We start from the raw sequence: 18313 nt of genomic DNA on the forward strand, positions 1-18313 counted from the left end.
GACGCCAGTTCTGATAAACAGGAAGTTTAAACTAATTTGCATGTGTTCCCACAAACCAGTCACCGACAACATAAAACATTAAAATTCACCCCTTTTACTTTTTCACATATTGTAGTGTTACAACCTTGGAATTGAAGATATTTGTGATCATTATTTATTTTGTGATCATTTGTCATTGAACATTTGGTTTACACAATAAAGGTGATGAATGGAGACCAATGATGAACAGCAATTTTCAATTCTTGCCACAAACTTGATGACTGACAGTTCCTGCTGATGATTAGCATCCCTACAACATGATCCTACCACCACTGTGCTTCACCGTGGAGATGGTGTTCTCAGAGAAATGAGCAGTGTTGTGTTTCTGTCAAATGTGGTGCTTTGAGCCATGCCCGAAAAGTTAATAATGGCTTTCTTCTTACAACACTTGCATATACAGTAGCCCAGCTTTCTGTAGTTGCTTTGGACATCCTGTGAACAGCTTCCTGCATCTGAGCTGCGGATTTAATGTTGCCGTTTGGGATATTTTTAATTAATAAACGTTGGTTGATACTTTTCAAGAACATTGTCACACTGTTTTTCACTTTTGATAGCTCATCAGTGTTTTTTCTCTCTCTCCTCTCTATCCGTCTTGCTATCTCTCTTGCTTGCTCCTTCTCTTTCTCTCTCTTCCTACCTTCGTCTCTCTTATCACTTCCAGGATGCGAAGAATGCAGCCAGAAAGGACAGCACCGCCCTACCGAAAGGGTGGAACAATGTGTGCGTAGGCTAGAGGCCTGAATCTGGCCGAGGAGGAGGAAGGGGCCAGGCTGTGATGCATTGAGTTGTCTAATCAAATATGCTTGATTTGTGGTTGTCTGTTTCTGTTGTGTTTTATGTTCTGTTTATAATTAAACATTATGTTTATGCTCAGCCGATTCCCGATTACTCCTTGTGTTACAGGGGTAAAAACTAATTCCAAACACTGTCTATATTATGCATTGGTGAAGTGTATGTCTCTTGTACTCTCTCTTTTACCATTCCTCTCAACTCTTTGCATATTGCACTAGAAACAGATATTATCTGACTATCAGCTGTTACTCAGAATTTCAGTGTGCAGTGGTGCCGTCGTTATTTTCAAAAGGGGTTTTAAAAATATATGATTCTTTGGAATGATTTGAATCAAGGACAGCTATGTCTGTGTGAGCTGCTCATGTTTACAAGCTGGAGGCTGCATTATTGTTTTCATGAATTTGCATAAACTAGGCACAGGTGAACAGAAAGAGTTGAATTTACTTATGTGAAATTAGTGCTAATGCTTACTTTACATATACATACATATATATATATATGTATATATAGTACAATATGTATATGCGTGTATATAGTGTGTATATAGTGCAATATATATATATATGTGTGTGTGTGTGTGAGTGTGAGTGTGTGTGTGTGTGTGTGTGTGTGTGTGTGTGTGTGTGCAACGACACAGGACAGCGAGTAGGAAGTAAATGCAGGAGCACTGTCTTTATTAACAAACAAAGAAACAAACACAAGAGATGCAGTCTACGTGGAACAGGAATAGCCGAATCAAACATGGGACTAGTCTAGGCATTAATTGAAAACAGAACAAGGAATTGAAACCGCTAGCATGCTATATGCATTCGAACACGGATCTAAAGTTACATTCGTTAAACTCTACTAATCGTTACAACAATAATACTGTGTGAAGTGCGCAGTCACACGAGGGGTTTAAATAGCCAACATAATTACTCTAAAAATAAACACCCAGTTCAGATTAGGCTACACCCTCGCACATCAAAGCAATGTCCAAACAGAAAGAGAACGAAAAAAACACAGGGCTCACGTGACTCCACAGAAACCGCGTCGCGGTGCCCTCTACCGGCGGTGGCGTAACAATATATATATATATATATATATATATATATATATATATATATATATATATATATATACATACATACATACATACATACACCTTTATATATTCGAAGAATTTATATATGCTTCGCTAAAGAAGCTGAGGGTGAAGGTGATGGACTGGCCAAGCATGTCTCCAGACCGAAACCCTATTGAGCATCTGTGGGGCATCCTCAAACTGAAGGACAGCTATGTCTGTGTGAGCTGTTCCTGTTTACAAATTGGAGGCTGCATTATTGTTTTCATGAATTTGCATAAACTAGGCACAGGTGAACAGAAAGAGTTGAATTAGCTAATGTGAAATTAATGCTAATGCTTACTTATATATATATATATATATATATATATATATATATATATATATATATATATATATATATATATATATATATATATATATTAGCATGATGAGGCTGTGGCGGTTGAGCACAGACACACAGGCACACAGGAGACCACTTAGGTGCAACTTGGAGGGATTTTATTCAAAAATGTGTGCTTGGGTGAGAAAAGGGATGGTGGGGTGAGGTGCTCGGGGGCTGGTGTAGAGAGTCTGGTGTCGTCTCCCAGGGACGTGGAGGCAGACAGGGAGCGAGTTCTTCCTCTGAGGCCATATCTTCTGTGGAAAACAAAATGTTAGCAGTGTTTTGGAGACAGTCTCTCCCCCTCTTAGAGTACGAAGGCCCTCATATATGCTCTTGTCGGGTGTTGGATGGTGGAGAGCTGCCGCGCTGCTCATTAGCCACCAGCCATCTGTGTTTCTGTGGCCCCACCTTGCAGCCAAATGCTCTCAGGCTGTCCAAAACATTAGTGGTTCTGAAGCGAAGCTGATCTTTCAGCACTCTGGCGGCAGTTGCAGGAGGAGCGTTTTTCCTGTTTTGTGTGCAGGCCACCGGCCTGCTGTCATAGTATCCCCCCCAGCTGCCACTGTTTGTTGGGCCCACAGCGCGTCACTTCTCGAGAGGCTATCTGCATTCCCATGCTGGGCTACTGGCCGGTGTCAGACCTTGAACAAGAATTCCTGCAATGAATGGAACCATCGTGTTACTCTAGCGTTGGTGTCTTTGGCTTTGGCCAATCATTGCAGGGGCTTGTGGTCCGTCACCAGGGAGAAGTGCCGACCCGCCAGGTAGTAATGAAACTGCTTAATGGCTAACTTTATTGCCAGGGCCTGTCTCTCCACAGCATCATATTTCCTCTAGCCTGGGGACAGTTTCCTGCTGATGTAGAGGACTGGATGTGCTTCTCCATCAAAGGTGTGTGAGAGGACGGCGCCCAGCCCGGTCTCCGATGCATCCGTGTATACCATGAATGGCAGGGTGAAGTCTGGGTTACGTAGCATTGGGGCTTTGATGAGTGCCTCTTTCAGGGCTTGGAACACCTGCTCCACCTGTGCAGACCATTTGACCCGGTCCAGTGGCCCCTTCTTTTTGAGATCTGAGAAGGGGGAGGCTACAGAGAAGAACTTAGGCATGATGTAGGCCAAGGGTAGTCCTTAACTGCCTCGATCTTCTTTGCTTGATGTTTCAGGATGCCCTGGCCAATACATAATCCTAGTTATTGCGCCTCATTCAGCCCCAGCTGACACTTTATTGGGTTGGCTGTTAGCCCGGCCTTCCAGAGCTCCTTCAGGACCCCCCCAGGTGGAACAGGTGATCTGACCAAGTGGAGGAGTGTATGACCACATCGTCCAGGTAGATGGCTGCGAATGTACGATGTGGTCGTAGGATGATGTCCATCAGCCACTGGAACGTTGCGGGCAATCCATGTAGCCCAAAGGGATTCCGGGGCCAGTGCAACTTGCCAGTAACCTTTTGTGAAGTCTAGTATGGATATGAATCGGGCTCTCCCCAGTCGCACCACTAGGTTGTCCACCTGGTAGGGGGAGGGGATATCTGTCGAATTCTGAGACCTGGTTCATCTTCCTGAAGTCATTGTAAAGGCGAATACTACCATCTGGCTTTGGCACAACCATGATGGGGCTGGACCAGGGGCTGGTGGACTCCCCTATGATGTTGGCCTGAAGCATTCGGCCAACCTCCTCCTTGATAGCCTTGCGTCGGACCTCTGGGACACGATAGGGCCACTGTCTAACGACAACTCCCGGATAGGTCTTAATCTCGTGGTGGACCAGCTGCATCATTCCTGGAGTAGATGAGAAGAGATCGGTGAACTGGTCCACCAATTCCTTGAGCTCCTGTCTTTGTGGGGGGTCAGGTCCTCTCCCTGCTGGACCAAGGCAAGTTCGCTATGATCTGTGTCTAGGGTAGAAATAGCAGACACCACTGGAGCATGCTCGATCCAGTTCTTCAACAAGTTTTATGGTATGTCTGTGTTTCTGTACACTTACCGGGCTGCTGCAGGCGATAGTTCACGGCACCCAGCCTTTTGAGGACTGTATACGGGGCAAGAATTTACAGGAGGCGTTCGGCACTAGCAGGAGCACCCGATCACCAGGTTGGAACTCCCATGGTTGTGTCGTGCAGTTGTACCCTCTTTTTTGTTCTTCCTGAGCGGCTTTCATGTGTTCCTGTATGATTGGGGCCACTCGGTCGATCTGATCCTTCATCTCTTGTACTAACTTGATGACCGAGCAAAATGGTCAGGGCTGTTCCTCCCATGCTTCCCGGGCCACATGAAGTAGTCCTCAAGGTCGCCGTCCGAAGAGGAGCTCGAATGGTGTGAAGCCCATGGAGCCTTCGCTCGTCGTGGCACCCTCTTGGTTTTGGGAGCTGGGCTGGTCGGGAACCCGGCCAGTCTCTTTCCAGGTGTAGCGGCACTGCACGTTCAGGGATGATGCCCACCAGGAGTGGCCAGGTGCCTGTTTTGCCTTGGATGCATACCTTGGCTGCGGGGACTTCACGTGCGTCTCCATGTACACATGTTAATGTAATGGTTCCTTTCCTGATGGTTCTTTTTGGCAGGGTTGTCGGTCTGGCCAGGGTCACCATGCCACCTGAGTCCAACAAGGCTGTGACAGGGTGTCCCTCTACCCTTACCGTCAGGGTGGGTGTTTTGTATGGATTAGGTGAATGTTTGGATCCTCACACTGACCAGGTTGGTGTGTTTCTCTCTGCAGTAGGTCTGAGCAGTATGCCAGGTCTTTGTCTCATTAATCAACATGCATCTATTACTGTTTGTGTTCTTTTCTGAAAGACATTTAATTTACATAATGAATTCATGACTAAATTCAATTTCTGCCTTTTTTCCATTAAAAGAACATCAGTCGAAAAAATGTCAAGGAAAGAAAACCATACACACTGTAAACGTGGATAAGTTGATTGTACTTAAAAATTTGAGGAAAGTGGTTGCCTTAAAAAAATTAAGTAATGATTACTCGATAACTTAAATGAAGTTAACTTAAACATTCCAGCCCTTCCAACAATTATTTTAAAGTTCAATGCACTAAATTCCAAGTTAATTCAACTCAAAATCATTTGTAATATCAATTGCTCTGTCCAATTACTCAACTTAGTTTCTTAAGTTAAATTAAGTAAACTTTAAATTCATTAAATTATATAAAAAAGCAAGCACATACCAAAAAGTAAAAAAAAAAAAATAATAATAATTCAACTGAAATATTTTCATTTGAAAATACAATACACACAGTCACTAAAATTCTGTGAAATTTTTTGGCCAAATTTTACCTCCAAAAGATGTTTAGATGTTTACGGACAGAACCTGTCCGTAAACATGTTATTCTTAAACGTTACAAAGTTTCGTAAAAAAATTATATTGTATTATATTATATTATATATATATATATATATATACACACACACACACACACACACACACACACACACACACTGAGGGAAATAAGTATTGGACGCATCAACATTTGTTTCAGTAAATTTATTTCCAATGAGAACATTTGCCTCACACCTCCAGGGTCGGGGGTTCAATTCCCACGGTGGCCCTGTGTGTGCGGAGTTTGCATGTTTTCCCCGTGCTGCGGGGGTTTCCTCCGGGTACTCCGGTTTCCTCCCCTCCAAAGACATGTATGGTAGGTTGATTGGCATGTGTAAATTGTCCGTAGTGTATGAATGGGTGTGTATGTGATTGTGCCCTGCGATGGATTGGCACCCTGTCCAGGGTGTACCCTGCCTTGTGCCCGATGCTCCCTAGGATAGGCTCCAGGTTCCCCATGACCCTGAAAAGGATAAGTGGTATAGAAGATGGATGGATTTCTATAAAATAGGAACATTGCAAATAAGAATTGAATAAAACCACAAAATCAGTGCCAACATCATAAAAGATGCGCTTCAACATTACAAATGAACCAATTGCTAGTGGAACAGTAGTATAACGACGAAAGAAGTACAAAAAGATTGACGAAAAAATGTCCGCTGAACTTCCTGGGAGAAAGAAGTGGGAGAAAACGTCCAAAATTGTTTAAAACAATGTTTTTCACTGTTAAAAATGAACAGACGAAAAAATGTTGGCGAGTTCAAGTGGGATCGTGTCCACCGCGCGCGAGTGAAACACTAGCTAGTTAAAAGCTGAAAACAATGTTGCTGTTTTTTTTACTACTCACAAACAGCACCTCGATTGTTAAAAACAAAAAACAAAAAAAAACAATAAAAATTAACAGACAAAAAAATGTCCGCCGAACTCACCTGGCAGGGGTTCAAGCGGGAGAAAACATCCAAAATGGTTTCAAACTATATTTTTTAAAAACAGCCTCTCAATGGAAAATAGAAACAATAAACAGTCCGACACCTTCTGTGTCGCCCTCGCACTAGTGCTGGCCCAGGCTCCACTCGTGGATGCCCGGGTGAACTCGACACAACAGGGAAGGAACTGGCTGAATGCCGCCATATGTTGAGCTTACTCAACAGGTCTACTTGGTAGGCCTGCAACACTGTCATTGTCTGCAGTGACCCATTAGCAAGACTACTACTGCATAGGCCTTGCCCACTAATGCCACGGTGGCCTTACACGGTGGCTTGGATGGCAAAGCCGCTCCCCCTAATTGCCTGCCGTCTATGGAAAGAGGTAGCTCGCGAGCACCTCCTCCACCTTCAGCATAGCTAAATAGCCATACCGTTCATTCCTCACAATGGCCGAATAATCCAACATCGTAGGGTTATAAATATGGCTTATGCATGGTTTTCCCCCAGAAGCCTGAGATTTTGTCATGCGCTTCTGGAAGAAACAGGAGTTTCTGCAGTGTGAGGGATTTACTTTCACTGGGGGGAAAAAGGCTCATCCAGCTTTAGTAATCACTTCGAGCAGCTCTTTATATGCTGCTCTCAGGTTTTAGCACATCTTTCTGGCTCCTCGGAGTCAGAGAGGAATTATTACCATTATTTTTGTGTATGTTTTTTTCCCCCTTTTTTGCTTTCCATAGTGGAAGGAGGAGTCGCGACACGAGCTCCAAAATCCAGCGGAGAGCCGAACCCGGAAGACAGAGCAAGAGATAGAGCAGCGCTCATCTCCTGCTCCTCTTCTGGATCTATAAGAGATCCCCCGGACCTGAGACGGCTAGCTGCCTCGGCAGCGGCCGGCCCAGATCTGCAAGGCTCTGAAACCTAACTCGCTTCGGCTTCCGAGAAGAGCGCAAGTCGTGAGCCGAGCCGCTTATTGTAGGCAGCCTCTCGAGGCCGCCATCGCATGCTACATCCGTAAACACTTCACCCAGAAAGTGTGCACTATTCCCTGTGATGAGACCGGAGCAAGCCGTAACACACTTCCTGAATTCTCTCACTCATATTTATCTCTCTCGCACATTCCTTTTTTTTCTCTTTTCTTTAAAGCGATAGAAAAGTTCTGAGATTTTGAGAAAAGATAGCGATGAAATGAAGCGTCTTTTTGTTTCTTTACACAAACAACTGACATACAGACTTTTGCTGAAGATAATAAGGCTGATGACGTGGTTCACAGGTGCCATATTTATATCACGTGATGCACTTAATTGCCACGTCACCTGATCATGGCAGGCCTATAAATAGGCATGATTTTACACAAGCTTCAGATTCCGGTCGTGTGTGAGAGGTGCTCCTTCAGCTAAACCCAATGTTGAAGTTCCCTTTGAAAGGGAACAAAATTATATAATTCTTGTGTAAAGTCCTACTTTGTCGGACAACTAATAGGGAGGAGGGATGCAAAATGGAGGACTCATCTCTTAGAGTTGGAAAATAAAGTACCTTCATGGCGGTTATTGTATAAAAACCCTCTACCAAACAGGTCTGGTGATTTACAGTGGTGGATTTTTCATTGTGCGTTACCAACAAAGTGTTCTTCTTTTACTCTAAATATGCAACCTCCTCACTTTGCGTAATGAACTTGTTACTGTGTTTCATTTATTTATTTTTTTTGTGAATGTTGTAAATTATCTCCATTCTTCAATCTTTTGGATAAAACTTTGTGTAGTTAAGGGATTTTTTTTTTTCTCCAAAAACAGTGTTTATTGATGGGAGTAGATATTCTCGTGACAGGCAGGAAATCTGTACCTTTTCAAATTTGTTGGTTAGTCAAGCAAAATTAACCATCTGGTTAAATTATTTAAGGCTTTGGTTGAGTCTAGGATTAGATTAGAGGATGAATTTTATCAAATGAATAGTAATCTTCCCATGTTTGAGAAGAAATGTAGCGTAAACAAAGGGGTGACTTTTACAGGAGCCGAAAATCTCTTTTTTAACTGGTAATGCGTTGTTAAAATAATGTTTTTTGTATGATTCTCTCTCTCTCTCTCTCTCTCCCAATAAATAATTTACTCACCTTTGTATTCTTGTCTCTTGCTTTTTTCTGGTTGGAGCAATTGGGAATTCATATCATGGTCTGTGTATGTTTTCTGTCTCAATCTTGACTCAGTTTCACTTTTCTATGGGCTTGATTTTGACTTTATCATGGTTATGTTGTGTAACGAGTCGGCAGCAGTGGATACAAGTGCAGATTTATTGAAATAAAGTGCAAAAACAAATAAATTAGTAAAAAAAAACAAAAGGATCATGTACTTAAACAATGGATTCTAAGAAAAAGACACACACTAAGTCCTAGGCTGTGGCACACATGAGCAAAGATGAACAAAACAACAAAAGCTTGACAGTGAGGTGCAGAAACACTAGGATTTATTTAAGGTTCCTAATGAGGGTGAGATGAGAAACAGATGAGCGTGATTAGGACATGTGATGTGCTGGGGCTGCTGGGAAGTGTAGTTCAGCATGCTTTGGGCGCTACCATGAGAACTTAGTCCAGGCTTTGGCTTGTTTTGGACTCAACAGCCCTCATGTGGTGATAATTTCAGCACAGCTATCATATTTAACACATCTACAATCAGTCTCAATTTGTTAATGATGGCAAAGATCACTAAACAGTTAAGATGTGTATAGATGTGAGTAAGATTTGGTGGTGTGAGAGGTGTGAGGCTCTCATTACAGTATCACAGCTGTAAATGGGGGTGCTAGCTGAACAGTAAAGTTCTGTTCTAATAGGTGGAAAACTACGGGTTTAAATCTCAGGAGTTATGCATGAAGTTATTCTTCACAATTTACACATTGGAGAGTAAAAAAATAACTGGACAAAATTAAGAGGAATTCTAATTTAAGAAAGTAGTTTTAGTTGGTACTACACATATCAAATCATGACCAAAGCTACAATCTATAAACCTGAGCCTAACTTTAGTTGTTCATATTTGGGTGTATGGTTGTGAAGTGTAACACAAAGGAAACACTAAAAGGGATACACTAAAATGCATACTTGAAATTGATTTTATTTGATAGGAAATGTAACTGTCTTCAGTCATTACAGTCTACATTCTCACATACAATAACAAGTGCTCAGAAATTCCAGGTATAGAAACCATCACCATGTAATTATGCACAAATCTCAATAATGAACTTATTTGTCAACATGTAAAAAGGTAAACATGAGAATTTCAGAAAATAAAAAAAAATGTATCACATGACACCTGTATAACCATCATGAATAATAACATTTTAACATCACTGTTTGCGGAGCTAGTTGTTCTAAACTTCCTGCATGGGTGTAAATGACCTGAGTGTGGTATATTTCCCTATTCTGAGAAAGCTTATGAAAAACAATTAAATGTGCATACCCCAAACACACTGTAGTATAAAATCAAGTAAATAGACTTCACCTTAATTGCCCCTAAACCCTCTATTAATAAGAAAAGCAAGTATAATATAGGTAACATACTCTGTGAATATGAAAAGGTCATGCTGTATGGAGACAGTGGAATTTACTGAATATCATATTACAAATATAATGAAACATCTGGATAAACAGGATACATTATAGCAAGAGTATAAAAGAGACAGTACTGTAGATCTACTGATGTTGGATACAGATGGAGGACCACAGCTTGTCTTCAGTCTTCATGTTATTAAAACATATCTTCATGTTTAATGAGAGAAAGAAGGAATTCTAATTACAATATAGAAAAAGCTTATGAGATGACATGCGTATAAAAACACTGACTAACCATCATAGGTAGAGCAGATGAAGTTGAGTTTGTAGCCCTCAGACAGTTCGATCCACTGCTGCTTTCCTCCAGACTGCACTGCTCCGCTTCTCCTCTCATGGCTGCAGTCTTCATTCCATGTCCCATTCCCCGTGGCCCAGTCCTGGTAGCAGACCATCGATCCAAAAACCCAGAACCAGATACGCTGGACGCAGTCGTGACGCAGGCCGAGCCACACGTGTTCGGTGGAGGCGTTTTGAACCACTTCCTTCACCCAGAGCTGCGTCTCCTCAGAGCGCACTGAGACCAGGTCATAATGATGGTTCCTACAGTAGTTCAGAGCATCCCACCAGGTCAGACTCTGATTAATCAAGACCAGTCTCTCTGAAAAAGAGAAATCATTAAATTAAAGATAAAGTGAACATAGAATGCCCAATAGAAAGTTTCACTGTTTGTTTATTCAGCTTGTGTTTAGCAGAGGAACATTAAACCAGCAAAGAAACCTGGATATAAGTGCTGACATATATATATATATATATATATATATATATATATATATATATATATATATATATATATATATATATATATATATATATATATATATATATATATATATATATATTTGCATATGTCTTGTAAACAGCTTAATTCAAAACAGTATCAGTAATCATTAATAATAATAATACAATAAAAACCACTTTGTTGAAGCACCATCGTGTGACTCACTCTCATGGCAGATGAAGGGGAGTTTTTCTATGCAGTTCACATTGGTCCAGTGGTCTTGATCAGACACATTCACTGCAGTACAGTTCAAATCTCCACTGGGTTTGTCAGAGCTCCAGTATCTGAATGAGGAATTACTCTGATCTGACCACTTCCAGGAGTTATTAAACAGACCAATCCAAAAAAGATAATCAGGTGAACTTTTAATCACTTTCCTGATCTCCTCATTCTCAGTTTGGTTCCTCACACTGACCAGGTCACTGTGTTTCTCTCTGCAGTAGGTCTGAGCATCATACCAGGTCTTTCTCTCATTAATCAACATGTATCTACTAGTGTTTGTGTTCTTTTCTGAAAAACATTTAATTTACATCATAAACAACTCATTCATCACTCAGTTAGATTTCTGCCATTAAAATAACATCAGCCAAAAAAAAAAAAAAAAAAAAAACTATTCAAAGAAACAAAATACTCCACTCAGATCATCCAGATATTTTTTCATTAATGTAAAGTCATTAAGTGTTATTTTGCATTTTATTAACATCTATTAGCAAGTTCTTACCTTCATAACACACAAAAGAGAATGTATTATTACAACTGTAATCACTCCAGAAACCATCGCTTTTCCTGATATTAACACAGAACTCATTTTCCCCGTTGTTGTTTGGTTCTCCACTGTTCCAGTTTCTGTAAGTGTCTCTGTCTCTGTAGAAAGTTTGGTCTGCCAGAGACCACTGCCATTCCCCAGTGCCCTCTCTCTTTAGACCGATCCAAGCTTTCTTTACAGTTTTCATCTTCAGTGTGTAATTCAGCTTCATCATCTCTCCCATGTCGTTGATGGAGGCCAAATCAGTGTATTTCTCTCTGCAATAATTCTGAGCTTCACTCCAGGTTTTATTCTCATTCACAAAGTGATAGTGATGAGGAATATATGCTCCTATACCACATACTACTGTGAGTAACATGAGAAAGAGACTTATTATTACATGGTCCTACACTTCTGCAGAAGTGAAATATTTATGTTTGAATAATGCAGTATGTAGTATTATTTATTACAAAGCAATTCAAATGCAAAATAAATAAGCAAATAAATAAAAATTGCCTTTGCTTTTAGACAAGATTTTTAAATTCTATCTCCAGCAAAAACGACACCATTTTTTTTTTGCTTTCACAACAACACAGTTGTGATGTAGTTATTATAAAGTTGTAGAATAACGTACAGAGCTCATGTTAAGAATGAGAACAGAAAGCGAATACACACACACACACACACACACACACACACACACACACACACACACACACACACACAGCAAATCTTTTACCCTTCAGTCTCATTTTTAATTTCGGGAACAAAAAGGGGTAAGGAGTGAGATCTGGTGAATACGGTGGTTGTAAAGCATTGTTTCTGGATGAAAACTCCTTGTGTGAAGCTTCATAGTGTGTGAACACATTTCTGGGTGCAACACTTGTCCGGACGTTTTTTCCTGATGTTTTCCCACAGAGGAGTTCTTTATCATCAAAAACCACAATCATCATTGCCCTGATGTGTGATTTGACCTGACGAGCATCTCCTGAACGTGGCGGTGTTGAAAAGCTTGCGCTAGTGTACTCACTGCTTCGGCAGCAGTTTTATGGAGCAAAACGCCAACTTTCACACAGATGCTTTGCTCTTTAACATCTGCCATGTACACTGAAGAACAAAAATTGCCCAAATTCACGTGCACAATCGTAAAAAAAAATGGCACAAATACCACAAGCAGCCACAAGGTACGACGCCACTCGGGAGACTGACTCACCAGACTGTCACGAATCGTGACGGAGCAGAGATAGGACGGATGCAAGTGCAGGAGGAACAGTTGTTTATTTGAAACAGAGACAGGCAGACAAATCCAAAACGTGATCCAAAACGTAATCCAGAAATATGCAAGAGGTCAGGTGATCGGCAAACAGGCATACACGGGGCAAGGCAGGAATCTAGGTCGTGGTCACGGAAAACAGGGTCGATAAACAAAACAAGAAACGAACTATGACGAGGGACTGGAAACGGATAATCCTGCGCGAAGTAACTCTAAACATGGACCGTGACTATGACTATGATACGAACTAAACTAACTCTAAAGTATTAATCTTCTGCCTTGTGTGCTGGGAGGCGCGCGGTACATATGCGGACATGATCAGCATCTAAACCGCTAGCAGCTGAGAGCAATTCAGACCCACGTGAAATCCCAGCCAATTACAGAACAGGGAGGAGACATGACAAAAACCTAAACAAAACACGTGTCCAGATGTCATTACAGTCAACAACGGAAAAGCAGGTGCTCACACATTCGTTCTTAGAGCATCCTGCTTCAAGGGGGAATCATGACACAGACTATATTCTACTACATTAACCTGTTTATATTTCATACAGCTTGGAAGAAATTCTAAATGTTGTCATCAGAACGATTACAGTGCGATTTTTTTTTGGATTTAAGTGAATTACTTCTGACACCAGGTGCATATTAAGCCACAGCATGGTTTGTTAAGCTCACATCTAAAGTCATTAAATGTTGAGATAAAAAGAGACCATCCACAAAACTGTGTTACAAATGTAAGACACACAAGACAAATGTAAGACACTGCTCCCACAAGTTCTAGCGAGAGTTCACCAAGACTGTCTACGTCTGATGCTAGTAACACCTTATTCTCCTTCAGAGATCCCCATCTGCAGGGATCTACTGTCTCAAGCCGGATGGGTAATTTATCACCCTTTGCCGGAACTATGGAAACTGTGGTTCTGGCCCCTGACGGGCACCAGCTCATAGATTCTAGTCTCACAGCTGAGGCTGTAGAGACCATATAGAATGCTAGAACTCCATCCATGATGAAATTGTATGCACTCAAGTGGCAACTTTTTGTTTCGTGGTGTAAGGAATGCCAGCTAAACCCAGTAAACTACACAATAGCTGCAGTCCTGGAGTTCTTAAAAGGATGTTTCTCATCGGGGTTGGCTCCTCCTATAATCAGGGTCTACATGGCTGCCATTTCGGCCAGCCACGCCCCTATTGATGGAGCCTCTGTGGGGCAACAACCTCTAACTTCGAGGGCTATGCGTGGTGTCAGGCGGCTGATGTACATATGCAGACCACGCATACCTTCCTGGGACCTTTCTGTGGTCCTGGAAGGTCTGTCAGGTGCCACCTTTGAGCCCTTAGAGTCAGCCTCTGAGAAGCTTCTGACTCTAAAGGTAGCTCTTCTGCTGGTCCTGACATCAATCAAGCAAGTTGGAGATCTACAAGCTCTCTGTTGCCCCTTCCTGCCTTGACTTTACACCTGGATTAGCCAAGGCCTTCCTCGGATTATATTCCTAAAGTGCCTACATCTGCTGCCCAGCCTGTGCTGTTGCAGGCTTTCTGCCCTCCTCTGTTCCTTACACTGGAACAAGAAAGAATGCACCTGCTGTGTCCAGTAAGGGCTCTGTGTACTTACGGCCACCGCTCCGGCCAGTGGTGTAAGTCAGAGCAGCTTTTGGTCAGCTTTGGTGGTGACAGCAGAGGTGATGCTGTGTTGAAATAGTACATCTCTAATTGTATAGTGGAAGCTATCTCTATCGCTTATGAGACGCGTGGTCTCGCAATGCCTCTGGGCATAAGGGCTCATTCCACTAGAAGGGGTCGCCCCCTTGAAGGCTTTGTCCAAAGGGGCATACTTACAGGATGTGTGTGCTGTGGCGGAGTGGTCTACGCCGCACACATTCATTTGATTTTACAGCCTGGATATTTATTCCGGCCCAGGCTCGAGTCTATCAGTGACCCTTGGGCTCGGTTCTTTTTGACCAGGCGTACACTCAGTATGACGGAGACAGTATTCTCGTCTCCACAGTTTTAAGCTAACGTAACATAAAGTTTCCTTTGAAAGGGAACGTCTGAGTTACGCATGTAACACTGTTCCCTGAGAAGGGAGCAAGATGTTGTGTAGCTTTGTCATACTGGGCTGGGAATTGCGTCTTTGCTTCAGATAATAGAGGCTGACAGCGCGGTTCACAGGTGTCGTTTATATATCACACGACATGCTTAATTGCATTTCACCTGATCACTGCAGACCTATAAATGGGCATGATTTTACACAAGCTTCAGATACCGGTCATGCGCGAAGGCACTTCCCACAGCGTTAAGCTAACACAACGTCTTGTTCCCTTCTCAGGGAACAGGGTTACATGCGTAACCCAGACGTTTCACTTTGTGAAGTGATTTCCTAGCACACCTTCATTTTTCATGAATAAAGTAAAGCTATGAAAATGGTTAAACCATTTCAGAGACATAGTTATAATACAGTCATAGAATAACATACAGAGCTCTGTTCAGCATGAGATAAAATAAAGCAAAAATATGAAATTGGTCACAATACACAACTACACACACACCTGCTGCAAATCTTTTACTCTTCAGTATCATTTTTAATTTTGGAAACAAAAAGAAGTGGTAAGGAGTGAGATCTGGTGAATATGGTGGATGTGAAGCATTGTTCCTGGATGAAAACTCCTTGGTTGACAACACAGTGTGTGAAGCTTCACAGTGTGTGAACACAATTCTGGGTGCACCGCTTGTCCGGACATTTTCTCCTGATGTTTTCCCATAGATGAGTTCTTTTTCATCAAAGAATACGATCAGCATTGTCCTGATGTGCGATTTGACCTGACAAGCGTCACCTGAACATGGCAGTCTTGAAAGGTTTGCGCTAGCATACTCACTGCTTCACTCTAAAAAAGTAATTCAGGGGACTTATTACCACAACTTATTTAAATGTGTGGTTGCGAGATTAAAATTCATATTTATTGATTTAATTAAATATTTTAAAGTTGCAAGCATAATTTTGATGAGTTGTGCTGCCATAACAATGTTGATAATTACATTAATGTTATGCCCTCGCCATCAGATGGCACTGCGGCGCAGCTTCTGAGTGCGCGCATGCACAAGACTTTTGTGTATGGACCCGCGCCATTGATTGTTTTGATTCTCTCCTTGTTTAAGCATTGCTTCATGTTCGAGGGTGTGTCTTAATTTACTCCAGGTGTCTATATTTTAGTTTGAGTATGTTGATTATTTAACCTTCTAGTGTAGCTGTGCACTTGGCGCAGTATTATTCCTAGATGGTTATGTGAGTAGCTGAATGAGTGTGAATATGCTATGCATGCTAAGCGGTCTTGTTAAAGTGTCCTGTTCTGTTTCCTGCCTTGTATCCAGTGTTCATGTTTAAAGCCAGATTTGCCTAGACGGCGTTTCCTTGTTTATTGCTTTAAATATTTGAATAAAGACTTTGATCTGCACCTGCTTCTGCCTTCAGCCCTATGTTGTGACAGAATACTGCGCCTCCCATGCAGAAGCAGCAGGTCAGCATGAGCGCTGCCGAAGCTGCCGAGTTGAAGGTGTGGGATAGCTGGTTCTGGGAACAAAGTCAGCAAATAAACGAAGATATTTCTCTGCTCCAGCGCCTTCTGAAACAGCTGCAGAAAGCCATGCAGCAAGCCGGGCCATGCACAACACTGCCACCAGCACAAGTTACCCCGCTCCCACTGCCGGAGAACTACGCCGCGCAACACGGGCAGCAGAGCTACCCAAATTCCTGGGGCTTCCCACTCCAAGGGAATTACCCCACGCTGCCCAGTCCAGAACCAAAGGCTGGCCTAGAACTTTTTTTGGGGGGGGCTAACTGCAACCTCAGAGCTCCAGCTTGAGACCTGTGGGGAGGTCTCAGTTGTGGAGCTCCAGCCCGAGGTTAAAATAGCAACCTCTGGGACCCTGTGTGAGTTCAACTTGGCGGGCTCAGAGCTCCAGCTTGAGACCTATGGGGAGGTCTCAGCTGTGGAGGTCCAGCCTGAGGTTAACAAGGCAACCTCTGGGCCCCTGTCTGAGGTCAACTTGGTCCCTCAGAGCTCCAGGTTGAGACCTGCGGGGAGGTCTCAGCTGTGGAGCTCCAGCCCGAGGTTATCATGGCAACCTCGGAGCTCCAGCCAGTGACCTGCGGGAAGGTCTTATCTGTCAATGAAACTATCCCGCTTCCCTATCCTGCTGAGGAGGCTGTCCCGCTGCCCTGTCCAGCCGAGGAAGCTGTCCCACTGTCCAGCACAGCTGAGGAGGCTGTCCTGCTGCCCTGCCCAGCTGGGGAAGTTGTCCTGCTGTCCAGTCCTGCTGGTGGAGTCGTCCAGCATTCCAGTCCTGCTGGGGGCGTCGTCCAGCATTCCAGTCCTGCTGGGGGCATCGTCCAACGTTCCAATCCTGCTGGGGACGTCGTCCAGCGTTCCAGTCCTGCTGGGGGTGGTGCTCCGCCTCTCTGCTGCCTGGCAGAGGCCGCCCTGTTTCCAGATACAGTGAGAGACAGATCACCCAGGGGGCCCGGACCACCGCTGGAGGTGGGTGCTTGTTGGCGCTCCGGGAGAGCACCTTTGGAGGGGGGTTCTTTTACGCCCTTGCCAGCAGATGGCACTGTGGCGTGGCTTCTGAGTGCACACGTGCACTAGACTTTTGTGTATGGACATGTTTTGTTTTTTGGACATTGTTTGTTTTGATTCTCTCCTTGTTTAACATTGGTTCATGTTCAAGGGTGTGCTTTAATTTACTCCAGGTGTCTGTATTTTAGTTTGAGTATGTTGATTATTTAAACCCCTTGTGTTGCTGTGTATTTGGCGCAGTATTATTCGTAGATGGTTACGTTAGTAGCTGAATGAGTTTGAATATGCTACGCATGCTAAACGGTCTTGTTAAAGTGTCCTGTTTTGTTTCCTGCCTCGTATCCAGTGTTCATGTTTAAAGCCAGATTTGCCTAGACCGTGTTTCCGTGTTTATCGCTTTAAGTATTTGAATAAAGACTTTGATCTGCACCTGCTTCTGCCTTCAGCCCCTTGTCATGATAATCAACTTAATGCTGTGTGTAATTTAAACTGAAATTTCTGCATTAATTGATTTAAAACAAAATTTAAGTTGTAGTAACTTAATGAAATTGAGTTAATAACTTAATTAGGTTGGCTCTTCGACCTCGTACAAGAACTTGGCTTCAGAGGTCATCTCTTAGACCTCATACAGGAACTTGGCTTGAGAGGTCGTCTCTTTGACCTTGTACGTAAACTAGGCTTGGGTGGCCGTCTTTTCGACTCTTGGACAGGAACTTAGCTTTAGAGGTCGTCTCTTCGACCTCAGACAGGAACCTGGCTTGAGAGATCATCTCTACGACCTCAGACTGGAACTTGGCTTGGGAGGTCGTCTCTTTGACCTT

At 42.9% G+C, this 18313-nt stretch overlaps 1 protein-coding gene across 1 annotated transcript in view; it reads right to left on the minus strand.

Moving 5' to 3' along the window:
- Positions 1–9651: 9651 nt before the first annotated feature.
- Positions 9652–18313, minus strand: part of LOC108258359 (macrophage mannose receptor 1) — an 11235-nt gene continuing 2573 nt past the window's right edge. Inside the window, exons 3-6 of the mRNA XM_017456947.3 lie at positions 11625–12014; positions 11069–11413; positions 10361–10723; positions 9652–10272 (exon numbers count right to left, since the gene is read on the minus strand). Coding sequence (XP_017312436.1) covers positions 10262–10272; positions 10361–10723; positions 11069–11413; positions 11625–12014 — 1109 coding nt within the window. The 3' untranslated portion in view covers positions 9652–10261. The remainder of the gene's footprint in view (positions 10273–10360; positions 10724–11068; positions 11414–11624; positions 12015–18313) is intronic.

This window comes from Ictalurus punctatus, chromosome 26 (genome assembly GCF_001660625.3).
Source record: "Ictalurus punctatus breed USDA103 chromosome 26, Coco_2.0, whole genome shotgun sequence".
Lineage (NCBI taxonomy): Eukaryota > Metazoa > Chordata > Actinopteri > Siluriformes > Ictaluridae > Ictalurus > Ictalurus punctatus.